The sequence below is a fragment of the Aythya ferina genome (genome assembly GCF_964211825.1).
Source record: "Aythya ferina genome assembly, chromosome: Z".
NCBI classification, from domain to species: Eukaryota; Metazoa; Chordata; class Aves; order Anseriformes; family Anatidae; genus Aythya; species Aythya ferina.
Genome location: NC_140299.1, coordinates 27071057 through 27083705, shown reverse-complemented (window position 1 = coordinate 27083705; position 12649 = coordinate 27071057). Strand labels below are relative to the sequence as shown.

At 39.9% G+C, this 12649-nt stretch overlaps 1 protein-coding gene across 1 annotated transcript; it reads left to right on the top strand.

The window, feature by feature from the left end:
* Nucleotides 1-4211: 4211 nt before the first annotated feature.
* Nucleotides 4212-10595, top strand: BTF3 (basic transcription factor 3). The gene is made up of 6 exons (XM_084503709.1): nt 4212-4337; nt 4453-4521; nt 6644-6757; nt 6961-7162; nt 9632-9688; nt 10231-10595. The coding sequence occupies exons 2-6, from the start codon at nt 4453-4455 to the stop codon at nt 10275-10277; spliced, it is 489 nt and encodes a 162-aa protein (XP_084359835.1). The 5' UTR covers nt 4212-4337; the 3' UTR covers nt 10278-10595.
* Nucleotides 10596-12649: the final 2054 nt, after the last annotated feature.

The following is a 12649-nucleotide window of genomic DNA, read 5'->3' as shown; positions in this document are numbered from 1 at the left end:
GGAGACCTTACCACCAGTGACATTTTTTTTTTCCTTTTGTTTTGTTTTGTTTTCTTTGCTCTGTGATTCTTGCATGGCAAGTACTTCTGCTATGATATATGAAATTCAGTTCCAGTAAGGCTCTTTTGGGCCTTTACTTCCTGCAAAATTTGACTACAATTTCTCAGGACACATCTGCTCTTCTGGTTTAACAGAACACAAAAAGAGTTTATAGGTTTATATTAAGTTAGATATAGCACCCGTCTAGCACCAGAAGTTGTACTCGGTACCAGTAAGTATCCGATGCTTATGGAAGAATACAGAAACAAGACAAGTGTGTAAAATTGTTTCATTGCCACCAGAAATCTAGGCATCAGGATTTATTTTAAGCCAAAGATAACACTTGAATGTAATAGCTTTTGATGGATTTTTCTACTGTGTATATGTCCAAACACTTTCTGAAATCATGTACATTTACACCACTGAACTTGTTCTGCAGTGAAATGTTCCCTAGCTTTAACCACAAGTGGTATGAAGTGTCCCTTTTTGTTTGCTTTAAGTCAGTTACCTGCTCTTTTAATCCAATGTTTTTTCATTTTCTTACTACAAGAGGCAATGAACATTTTTTTTTTTAACAATTCTCTGACGTGCTCTACATAATCAGTGAAATCTTTGCTGTAAACAGGTTCTGGCAAATTAAGAGGAAGAACCAAAAATTAATGCATCAGATATTTAACATATTTTCCATTTAATGCTGTAGCAATGCAAGTAAACCCTGAAGGAGCATGGACCCTTTTGTAAGAGCAGTGAATACTGGCAGGTATGCTCTTCTTCCACTTATAAATCCTTAAGGATTATCTATACTGTGGTCGCAGATAGAGGAGATTGATTTTCTGCTTAAACCAAGGGGGTGGTGTGCTTCTGCCAGAGCTTGAGCAGAATTAACAGCTAGCTGCTGCAGAAGGAGAAACGTTCTTGCCCCCCTCCAGCCTCTCCTCCTCTGGCCACCTGCGTCCATCACTTACCTCCTGCTGAGCACCATACTGACCCAAGAGGCCAGGAAAGCCAAAAGCAAAACTCAGAATGAATCATAGCCACGCAGCTGCCAAGACATCAGCAAGATGGTCACATCAAAGGCGGTATGTTGAGAATCGTGTATCTGAAAGTGCAACAAATTTAACTCTGATTCATCCTGGGTTAAATGTGCCACCCTTGGGTGCAGCTACTCTGTTTTTAGATCAGGCCTTAACAACCTTTATTTTTATCTGTTCTGCAGCAAGATCATCATTGTGACTCTACCACAAAAGCCTAACGTGAAACCTATTCTAGGCAAGCTTTTGCCAGTCTGATTAACACCAACTTCACTGTTTGAACCATGCATGGTGAAGGCAGGGATTCTTCATACAGCACTTCTCTGACTATTCTCTAGACTGCCTCTGCAGGGTGTTACACACAGAGAGACAGCCCACGGCTCACAAAAGGCTTATGATGTGGCTTGAAGGCCAGGTATTTGGGGTTGCTGATTTTGAGTTGCAGGCATGGTGAAAAAAGGACACTGCCTGATGAGGAGCTCTATCTCTACCTAGATATTGAAGTCTTTTATGGATATTTACATACATTCAACAGCACTTGATACAACATAGTAATACTTGAGATAGAAAAAAACACTCTACTTTAGCTCAATCTTCCCGAGCTGCCATTTGGTGTTTATATCTTTGGTATCTCTTCACAATTTATGAATTTGTAATTTATGAATTATATCAAGACTTTCTGAGACATATCCTTTTCCATTCATATCACTAGTAACATTGTTGATGTACCATGCACTTTGGCTTTCTTGAGTGCTGAGTACAGCTTTCTTTTGAACAAACACTTTCCAAGAGACTTTGAATATCAGGCAGATTTCTTTTTGCCTAAAAACATATTGAATACGTGCTCTTTATGTTCACAGACAATCAGGACAAATATTACTTCATTTTAGCCTGATCAGTTTTGTTTATGACTTCTGATTCATTTCCTGAATAAAATACTAAATTAACACCTCTTCTCAATATATCCTGTTATTATTAACACAGGACTGTCCATGTCTTTCAGGACAGCTTTTCCTCTGTTACCTTGACAGCAACTTTTGCCTTTCTTTTGCCTTTAGCTTTTGCATAATTCATGAGACAACTTTCTTGAGCAACCATTTCACTGTCTTTTCCCATTCCTATGCTTCTGTGCAGCTAATGAACTTTTCTTCAGTAATTGATGCTCTCTGCTGATTTTGAGATCCTGAGTTTCAACCCTTTTTCAGGTCTCATAACATGCTGCCAGAGCTCAGGCTCTGTTTCAGTACTATGGGCTTTGGATCTGTTTGACTTCTCAACAGAAGTTGTTCAGCTACAAGTAAATCCAGGTTTAAGTTTATGTTTCTCATTATGCAATTACACAAAAAGGAATGGAGAAAACAAGCCAGCGCTATTTTAGCATACTAAAATACTTTTTCTCTGATGCAAAGTTTATTTTCTGAAGGTCTGGTGTTTGTTCCAGGAAATGTAACCAAATCTAACAGAATTTCGTGAACTGCAGTTCTTGAACTGCTTCACTTGATTCCTGATATAACTCAGTGATGTGGTTTTCAGCATAATTTGTCTTTGAAATCTCACATGAGGGAATATGAGATCATACCTCCAGCCCAGTTAATCCTAGGCTGACAGCTGGAACCACACTTTCTACATCTTCTATCTTGGAATAAGCTTTCTGTGATTAATTTTCACTTCAGTCTTTTAGCCTATTAATACATTTCACATGTTTTTAATCATCAGTTGGCCTGGAAATTCTGAAAACTTTCTTATATATTGATGGCAGACTGTGATAAATCTGAAGCTGTAGTATTGAAGTATTTACTGCTTTTACTTTTAATAGCCTGCAGTGACTCTGTTTTTTCCCCACTTTTCTTATTTTTATCTTGTCTATATTCCTATTTGTTGCAGCTACATTGCCAATTTAATCTTGCAATATATTAATGAATTCATAAGCTGTAATATGGGCTTTTTCTCATTCATCTTCGAGCAAAATTGTTCACTGTTCCAATGTGGAGATATGCTGGACTGGATTTCAGCATTCCCTCCCCACAGCTGTTTGATTGTCCTCGAATTTTCAGAGGTGACATAAATTTGGTGGGAGGCACAGCTTGCACTTCAGCAGAACCTTCTGTCAGCGCTGTTTGGTGACCGTTCATTGCCACTAGATGGAGTCGAGCCGTGTTTATTATTCATTCTCACTAATTACAAAAGTAATTGGTTTGCTCTTTTACAGCGAGTAAAGTCTTCTGTGCCAGGCAACTTGCTTACAAATTAATAGCTCTGTTGTAGTGAAGAGATATCATTAGAGCACGACAAAGCCAAAGCACAGCCTGGACATGATGCTGGGGCTTACTTTGATGGGAACCTTAGTATTAATGAATACAGAAGGATACATTTATTAACGCAGTCTTACGGAAACAAGAGCAAGGGGGGTAGTTTCCTGAGGATATTCCAAAGCAGGACTGGTATAAAAGTCATTAAAACACATGGTGAGATTGTGTGATCGGTGGTATTTTTGCTGATGCCAGGAGGCCCACGGGGTATGGTTGCAGTGGTGACAGGGGCAGGTCTGCAGAGCAGTTTGTCTTCTCTATTGCATTGGTCCTTCATATGGCTGGACCTGTACCCCAAGGTGCAGCACAGGACTGAGCCCCCTGAGCGCTGCAGAGCCTGTCTGGACCATGAGGAGCCCAGGGCGAGGTGTGGTGGGCAGGTTGGGCTTGGTGCTTAGGGACATGGCTTAGTGGGTGACTTTGGTGGTAGGGGGGTGGTTGGACCTGGAGGTCTTTTCCAACCTTAGTGGTTGTATGGGGAAAGACGGTCATGGGAGGAATGAAAGTATGACACGTGCGTGTTTGGTGGGTTGGTTTCATTGACGATAAAATAAATGGTCTAGGAAGTGGGAGGGATTTGTGGGGAAGGGAAGGGAAGGGAAGGGAAGGGAAGGGAAGGGAAGGGAAGGGAAGGGAAGGGAAGGGAAGGGAAGGGAAGGGAAGGGAAGGGAAGGGAAGGGAAGGGAAGGGAAGGGAAGGGAAGGGAAGGGAAGGGAAGGGAAGGGAAGGGAAGGGAAGGGAAGGGAAGGGAAGGGAAGGGACGGACAGCGCAGAGCAGGCCCCGCCTGCCGCCCCCTCCCCGCCTCCCCTTAGGGCGCCCCCCGGCGGCCCGGCGGCAGCGGCGGCGGTTGCGCATGCGCGGCCGTCCCGCCCGCCTCCCTTCCGGCCGCCATCTCGCTCCCCGCCGCGTGCTGAGCCCCGCTCCCCGCTCCGGCAGCGCCGCCACCGCCCCGGGAAGGTGACGGGGGGCGGGGGGGGGGACGGGGCTCGGGGGGCTGAGGGGGGCACGGGGGGGCTGCGGGGGTACCCGAGGGGTACCCGGTGTCTGACGGGCGGTGCGGTTGGTTCCGCAGATGAAAGAAACGATCATGAACCAGGAGAAGCTCGCCAAGCTGCAGGCCCAAGTGCGCATCGGCGGCAAGGTAGGCGGGGGGGCGCCGCCGGGACGGGCCCTGGGGGGGGGCAACGTTTTTTGGGGAAAAACTGGGGGTTTCTGGGTGCGTTACCAACGCGTGAGTGGAAGGTGTAAAGTGCTTGGAAGGTGATTTTTGTGTTGCCATGACATCTGACAAAATGCACCTCTCTGGTTAGTTACAGCCTGAAGATTTAAAAAAAAAAAAACTTCCTTGGCCATAGTTTTAATGGCGAACGTTTTAGTACAGCTCAAGTTTTTAATTTGTGAGTAATCCGCTCCTCTTGGATCAGCATATCTCGGGATAAGAGGTGTCTCGGAATAAGAACTCCTCAGCAGGACTCTCACTGGCAGCTTCCAGTGACTTTCGTTGCGGTTTTTGCCTTTGGCTGGGGATTTGGGCGGCCTTAAATCAGGGTGAAATTGGTATTAACTGGCGTGGTGATCCTGCATGTTCTTTATCTGGATTCCTTGTTAAGCAGAGAACTGCTGAATTGGTGGTTGTGTGTGTGTTGACCACAGATGCATCCAACGCTGGTCATTTAAGAATATGCATTCAGACTGCAGCTCTTACAGCTGTAGTCAGTACAGGTGTTTTACACCTTTTATAAGTGTTTTTTACCTTTATAGAGGACTGGCAGATGTGTAGTATTTTACCCATGGCCTACTGTATCCATTCTTTCCAGTACAGAGGTAGAGGGCTGTGAACAGCATGTCTCAGCATGATTGGGGCAGTATTTGCTTACTAAAAACACGTAATCTTTAGAAGTTTAAATCTATGGAGATTAAAGCAGCAGATGTTCATTGAAATTCAGGCTGTGTGAAGTTTGATATCTGTGCTTAATACTGGTAAATGTTGGGGGAGGGGAGGGGAGAGGGGCACATGTTCCTACATAACCTTTACTTCAAGATGTAATTTTTCAAAGTTGACTGAGAGGGCTTTTGTCCAGAGTGACTAATTCATGTGGCTCAGTTACTAGGTAGTCAAGGTACTAAAATGAAACAATTTCTCTTACTCTAGAAATTTTTGAATTGCTGTGTGCAGCAGAGCAGATCACTAACTTGACAGTAGCAGGAAAGGAACATCACATTTCCTAGACAAAAGGCTAAACTTCTGAGCTGTAATCCTCCAAGTTTTAGTTTCATGTGAATTTGTCAGTTGACGTTTTTGTAAAGATGTTAGCATCTAGCCAGTATCCTAACTTCAGCCTCTTCACACTTAAAAGATATTGCAACCGTTTATTTATGCAGCAAGGCAGCACTGCATTTTCATGTTGTTACTATGTAGAACATGGGAAGCTGAAGTAGGAAGACTTAGTTTCACCTGTTCCTAGCCGTTTCTACCTTGGATTTTACTGAAGCTGTATGATTGTTCCAGCAAGTATTAGAATGACACTTTCTTCTTTTTCATAGGTATAAATGTCTTCTCATATGGGACAGTTATTTCCCTGGAGAAACTTACAACTCTGTTTGTTGGGGAACTAAACCTTTGTTTTTCTTTCTGAACAGAGGTGGTCTGAAATACTATGTGCAAGTATTTTTAAAAACATGTATTTATAAATATTTTGGCAAAATGAAAGTGTTCTTCAAATACGTATATGTAGGTCCATCAGATGAAGATGTGTATCCGGAATAAAAATTGAATGTTGGTCTGTTCTCATTCATACACTCCTATGAGTGAGAAAATAATAATATATCGATAACTCGGTGTTCTCTGACTTCATGAAATTTTGGCTACAACTTGAGAAGAGTGACCTAAAGATACCTTAAAAACAACTGAAGTCTGTACGCAGCCTTCAGTTTTAGGCCAGTGACAACAGATCATGATCAGCATGCAGTTCTTCTCTTCTAAGTAGGATGCTGCAGAATCCCTATCAGAATTGTAATGTTTCTCTGGCGATTTGCTTCCTAAAACCTCACATTTCTCACAAGCATTTAGAGGTTGCATTACAGCAAGGGAGGGATTGCAGCAGTACAGTTGGAGAGGTGGAGTTGTGGACTGTAACACAGAAGTGGAACTTGATGTATGAAATTTGATTTGTAGATGGCTACAGAGTAATTATGTGGCCCTGAGGATTAGGGTTTATGAAGAATTGTTTCAATATTAATTTTTTTTAATTTTTTTTTGCAAGGGTACTGCCCGCAGAAAGAAGAAGGTTGTCCACAGAACAGCCACGGCAGATGATAAGAAACTTCAGTTTTCTTTGAAGAAACTGGGAGTGAACAATATTTCTGGTATTGAAGAGGTAATTCCTTCAAATGAAAAAGTGCTTTTCAGTACAGATATGTAAAATGTCCCTTGCCAATTTAATTTTAATGCATTTTAAACCTGTCTGTAAATTATCAGTAAGTCCTCATTGAGCTTTAGAAAATGCATCTAGTTTCTAGTTAAATTGAAAAACCACACTAAACTTCTTGAAATAATGTTTGTTTGTTTGTTTTTTTGCAGGTAAATATGTTTACCAACCAAGGAACAGTCATTCACTTCAATAACCCTAAAGTTCAGGCATCTCTGGCTGCTAACACTTTCACTATCACTGGCCATGCTGAGACAAAACAGCTGACAGAAATGCTTCCTAGCATCTTAAATCAGCTTGGAGCTGACAGTCTGACCAGCCTGAGGAGATTGGCAGAAGCCTTGCCCAAGCAACGTAAGTTGAAACTTGAATGCATTCCATGCTGGCAGCTGACATGGACTTATTTATACAGCTGCAGTGAATTTCAGTGCACTCTTATTGTCTGCAAGCATATTATGACATGAAGAAGTAGAACTCTTAGATTTTATTTATAGCTCAATTCCAGCAAAGAGCATAACCAAATAAAGCAGAGGCATTTGTTTCTCAGTGTATCTTGTGGCTGGTCTAGGACTAGAAAGCTGCAGCAAGACTTGATTTTGTGGTTTCCTTCCTGATGTGGCTACCATGTTTTGATATACCTATCTCTTTAAAGCTAGACAGATCAATGACCATGGAAGGCTTTAGAAACATAAACTTCAAATGTTTGTTTTGATGCATTGAGTGGAAATATAAGTGGAGTGGAGGGACCGAAGTACAGACGTGTTGCTTTTGCTTTGTACTGTCACAGGTGTGGTGAAGGTATTTCTTTTTGCATGGGCTTTCTGATAGCTAAGAGGGAATTACACAATACTCACAAGAAAATAGGTTGTAATTTGTGTGTGTAGAGTAGTTTAGGACTGGCATGAGCATTAAGCTACATATACCAACTTCTATTCCAGCCTTAAATTAGTAAAACAACTTGAACATCTGTTCTCTTGGGCTGTCTGGGAAAAGCAGAGGAAGGACTTAAGTGTGGTATTTGAGAAAGGTGATGCTGTCAGAGCGTGAGAGTTGGTAGTGTAAGACAGGCGTGTTGACCCTGTGTCCATATAGGGTCTTTCTGTGTCTTCTCCAACATATTAAGTCTGTTGCTTATAGAATGTGGAACATTGTAAACAGAAAATGCAAGAAGCTTATGATGTCCAGTTGCTGATATTAATGGACTTGATTGTTGCATTTATTTCTGTGTTTTACTGCAAGCAAAGACAGCCTCTCTTTCCATTTCTCAAGTTGATACTGATTCACTCCAGTCTATTTCCCAGCAAAAAATAAAAAATTAAATTGTGCCACAAGTAGTCTTCAGGAGGAAATAAACCACTTCTTTCCCCATGAAGCTCAGTTTCCTCCTTTGTAACGTTCTTTCTGTGGCTTCTGTGTGATAGTAGTAGGACTCAAAAGAAGGAGAATCCGAAGGTCTTAAACTGATCCACTAAAGACTTGCTTCTCATAACAAGATGGGTATATTCTGCACAAGCTAAATTGGACAGTTTTAATAGTGGAGAAGCTTGTTAAAAGTGCTTGCTTTGCATGATCTGGTAAATGGTAGTTTATTTCTGCTTTGGGTGGATGCCAGCGTAGTTGCACAAAACTTTCCATTCAGTATTGTCTACTGGGGTTGGAAACCTGACATCAAAGAGTAAATAAAGCATGTGCAGTGATCCCATTTGCAGGTGTTGAAGTGAACTTGGTTTGGTCTTGGGGATGAAAAGAAATTGCAGACAGTTCAGGAGGAAATAAAACAGTTTGCTTTTGAAATGGATTACTTAACACTAAGGATATACTCAAGCTGTAATAGCTTTCTGCTGTTAAAAACAAAGGGATGATTAGCAGTGACCTTGTTACAAGCCCCTTCCAAGTAAATTTTACGTATTCACCTACTTATCTAGAAACGAGGGTACAGTGATTTTGGTCATCTGGTATAAACTTGTCTTTTTCTTCATGCTTTTTTTTTTGAAATCAGAAGGGTTAATTAGGAAAAACTGAAGTAGTGAAGAGTTTGATACAACTTAGCCTAGGTAGCACAGCTAAGAATAGCAATAAAGGCAGTGGCACGAGCACCCAGGGACCTGAAATGCCTATTCTTAGCATTCTGCGACTGGAGTTTGAGAGATACTCATTGATCTGCTTCAGTGGGCATGGTTAATGCTCTGGCAAATATAATGAGAGTAGTAAAGATTCTGAATCATCAGAGAAGTGGACCAGAGCATGTGGTTACCTCAAACAAGTAAGGGTAAAATGGTGCATCTGGTTCCATATTCCTCTAATTTTTCCAGAGAACAGTAGTGTTTTTGTGTCTCTAGTCATCTGCATGTGCCTGCAGCGTCATAATTACACTATTGTTTTTCTTGAATGTCTTAAGATCATAAGAAGGACTCAGATCTGTCCTTTCCCATGGAAATTGTTGATGTCATGAAATAGGTAAACTTTGAGAACTACTGAGTAGTCGGTGAACGAAGATGCTTTCAAGAGAAATTGGTAGAATAAGTCTTTGTCTGTATCACTGAAAATGACTACCATGCAAGGCACTCAATACCTTTAGGTAAAAGATGGTGTCAGGTAAACTATCATCTCTTTGAGCATGATCAGTAACAAAGGGAATGGTAACTTCTTAGGCTAGTTGTAGGGTTTTTTTTATTCAGCAGGGAAACTGTATAGAGCATTACAGCTTAGCTTACACTCTTTGATAATGTTTAAAAATAAATAAGCAGAAAGCAGAAAAACTTTGTAACTAGGGTGCTTACGGTGAGCTAGAATAACACTTTTTAAACTACTTGCTCTTTGCAGCTGTGGATGGAAAAGCACCACTTGCTACTGGTGAAGATGATGATGATGAAGTTCCAGGTAAGAACAAACATGAAACTGAGAAAAAGGAAATGAGTTTTGCTGAGAGACGACTTACGTACCATAACATTTGGCCAAGGACAGTAGGGTATTGACTGGTCACTCTCTGTTTCATAATTCCTGTGGACAGGTTATTTCATTATTTTCAGATACCATGCTAGACTAGATGAATAATTGGTTTGGGATAGCATTTTTGTCCTGTGTAGGAGTAATAGTTATGGCTGAGATAATTATTTAATCTTCAGTAAAAAGGCTGGGACAGAACTACCTTTCCAGTATCACTTTGCTTAGTTGTGGGTACAAGTGAAGTTAAATCATTTTAGAATTGTGCTTTATAATGAACCACCTAAAACTTAGTTCTTAAGCAAGAAAATGAAGTCTGAAAAGCTCTTATGTTATTTGAAATGTGTTCTATAAGCTGTTGTTTATTTTTTTTTTTTTTAACCTCATAAGCACTTGATATGAAGTAGAACTTCAGAAAAAATACATTTGGCAAAGCAGAAGTGGTTCAAACTCTAATTTCGGTGTTTTTCTTTCTCCAGATCTTGTTGAAAACTTTGATGAAGCATCAAAGAATGAGGCAAACTGAACTAACTGTCACTTTCTGAATAAAGTTAAAACTTGAAAAAGCTACGTGGAGCTGCTATTTTATATTTTGACTGCTCTTGTTTGACTTCATTTTTATAGATCTCAAGATCTATAATACTTGGAAACTCCTTCAACCTGCAGCTCCTTCTAGTTATTGCTTGTACACAATATTATTTTTGTGGCCTGGTTGAACAAATCTATGCTTTGAAATAGGATTGCTAATGAATCTATGCCTAGATACATTTTTGAGTAACTTGTATACAAGCAAAAACCTCATCTTTAATGAACTTTGGCATACAATAAAAAAATACAAAATAAACTTTCTGGTCTGGCTTCTTGTCAGAAAAGCAGGAAAAGAATTGTCTGTAAGTATTAAACTGTTATAAGAGGGCTTGTTTTTCTGCAGAGCATCTTCTTCATGGTGTTAGAAAAATGGGTTCTAAAAATTTCTGTGCTTAAATTAGCATTTTAGACTTAAACAGAGATTCTTAAATAGTGCTTCTCTGGGTTCCAGAGAATGAGAAGGTTTGTTTCTTGGTTATAAGGAAAAGTTCTTTAATTCCAGTGTAACCTTTGCATAGATATTGCCCCCAGGAGTGAGGGTTCAACTTTACATTTAGGAGTCTTTGATGTTAATGATAGATCAGGTAACTTCTATAACAAAAACTAAGCTTCAGATAGAGGTTAGTGGTTGAGTGCTCTAAGGTTGTCTCTTTAGAGCAAATATTGCTGGAGGAGAAATTCATCCTGTCTTCTGCAGGATAAAATGCAGGACAAATTTTTTCATAAGAGATAGCCACAGCATCAAGTTTGCATTTTGCCTGAGAAAGGGTGGGGATGTCTGACTTGCCAAACATGTTTAGTGTGGTGTAAGTCAGCTATTGGGAAAGAGTGGAGGAACTTGTTCAAGCCATGCCGCTCTCTCGAATGGTTTGAACTGAGCAGTTGGATGTGAGCATGACACAGCTGGGTTAACAACAAAACACTTTCAGTTTACTTGTCTCGGTTTGCAAATAATTTATCAGTAATTTACACTTTGTTTAGAATTAATCCAAATGAGAAACTGCATTAATTGAATTAATACTTGCCATGTGATATCTGTGGAAATATGGGTGGTAGGTACACTCCCAATCAGGAAATACTGGTGTATCTTAAACATTCCTAAATGGTGACTAAAGACCAAGACTTAGTCAAAGTGTGTTCTTGTTTATAACAGACTCTAAATGGAATTAGTTTTCTTGATAATACTAATCGTCATGTCTCACACTGAAGTACTCAGCCCTGGACTGAATGTTGTCATTATTTCCTCTCAGTAAGGAGTTTAGTTATAGTCTTCCTAGTTTGTCATTAACTGCCAGAATCTGAAAATAGCTGTGTTAATGGTTCTCATTAGATTGAACTTATATGTAAGCATATTGTAATTGTGCCATTGGGGACTCCTGTGTATTCTTACTCAACAAAAACAGTTTCATATCTCCATTTCACATATCTTGCTTGCATTTCTATTGCCATTTCTCTTTGGCTTTCTCTTGAAACAAAGGTCTGTTTGTTCTCATAGCTTTTTTCAGGTGAAAACTTGTTCCAGTTCTGTCATGTTAAGCTTTGTAACAGCTAGATTCCAATGCAGTAGTGAGCATTACTGAAATTCTTCAATTTAGCAATGAATTTTCAGAAACATCATCATAATATATTCATAATATTGTCTTAAACTTATACCTTAAAGGCTCTCCTGTAGTCTAAAAACTAGTCTCTTCCAATAGAAAAGCAATTCATTTTAGAAGATAGCTTAATACATAGTTTTACTATATGTGTGCATATATAAAAGCAAACTTCGTAGAATGGTTTTTAAAAGCATTATTTTTAAAAGTCTACAGGATAGCACTTGAGTTATTACAAGTTGCTTTTTTTTTTTTTTTTTTTGGTTTTGTGAAGTTGAGGTGGTGTCTCCTAGGAAGTGTTCCAGTGAGAATTTCTTGTAGTCAGTAGCACACGTTTAAGAAACATGACCAAGAAAGATCTCCTGAGCTGTTTTAAAATGTACACAACTTAGTAAGTCAGATACTGAAATCAATACCTGAGTAGTGTATTGCTTGCTGGTGGTGCAAGGAGTTCTTGCAGTTCGCCCTTACTTCTGTGAAGTTTAGTGGTGAGTGTTTTGAGTGTGGAAAATAATATAAATATTTAACCTCTTCTAAAATGATTTCCTTGTACCTCTGCTTCATCAGTGTCAAATTTAGTATAAAGGTAAAAAAAAAAAACAAACAAACCACCTTTTTGCCTGTGACTTGGCTGCTTGTTGTAACTCGTGTACAGCACACGGCTGTACACGACCTTACCCATACTAAAAACTGAAGTGGCACATTATAAGAGAGT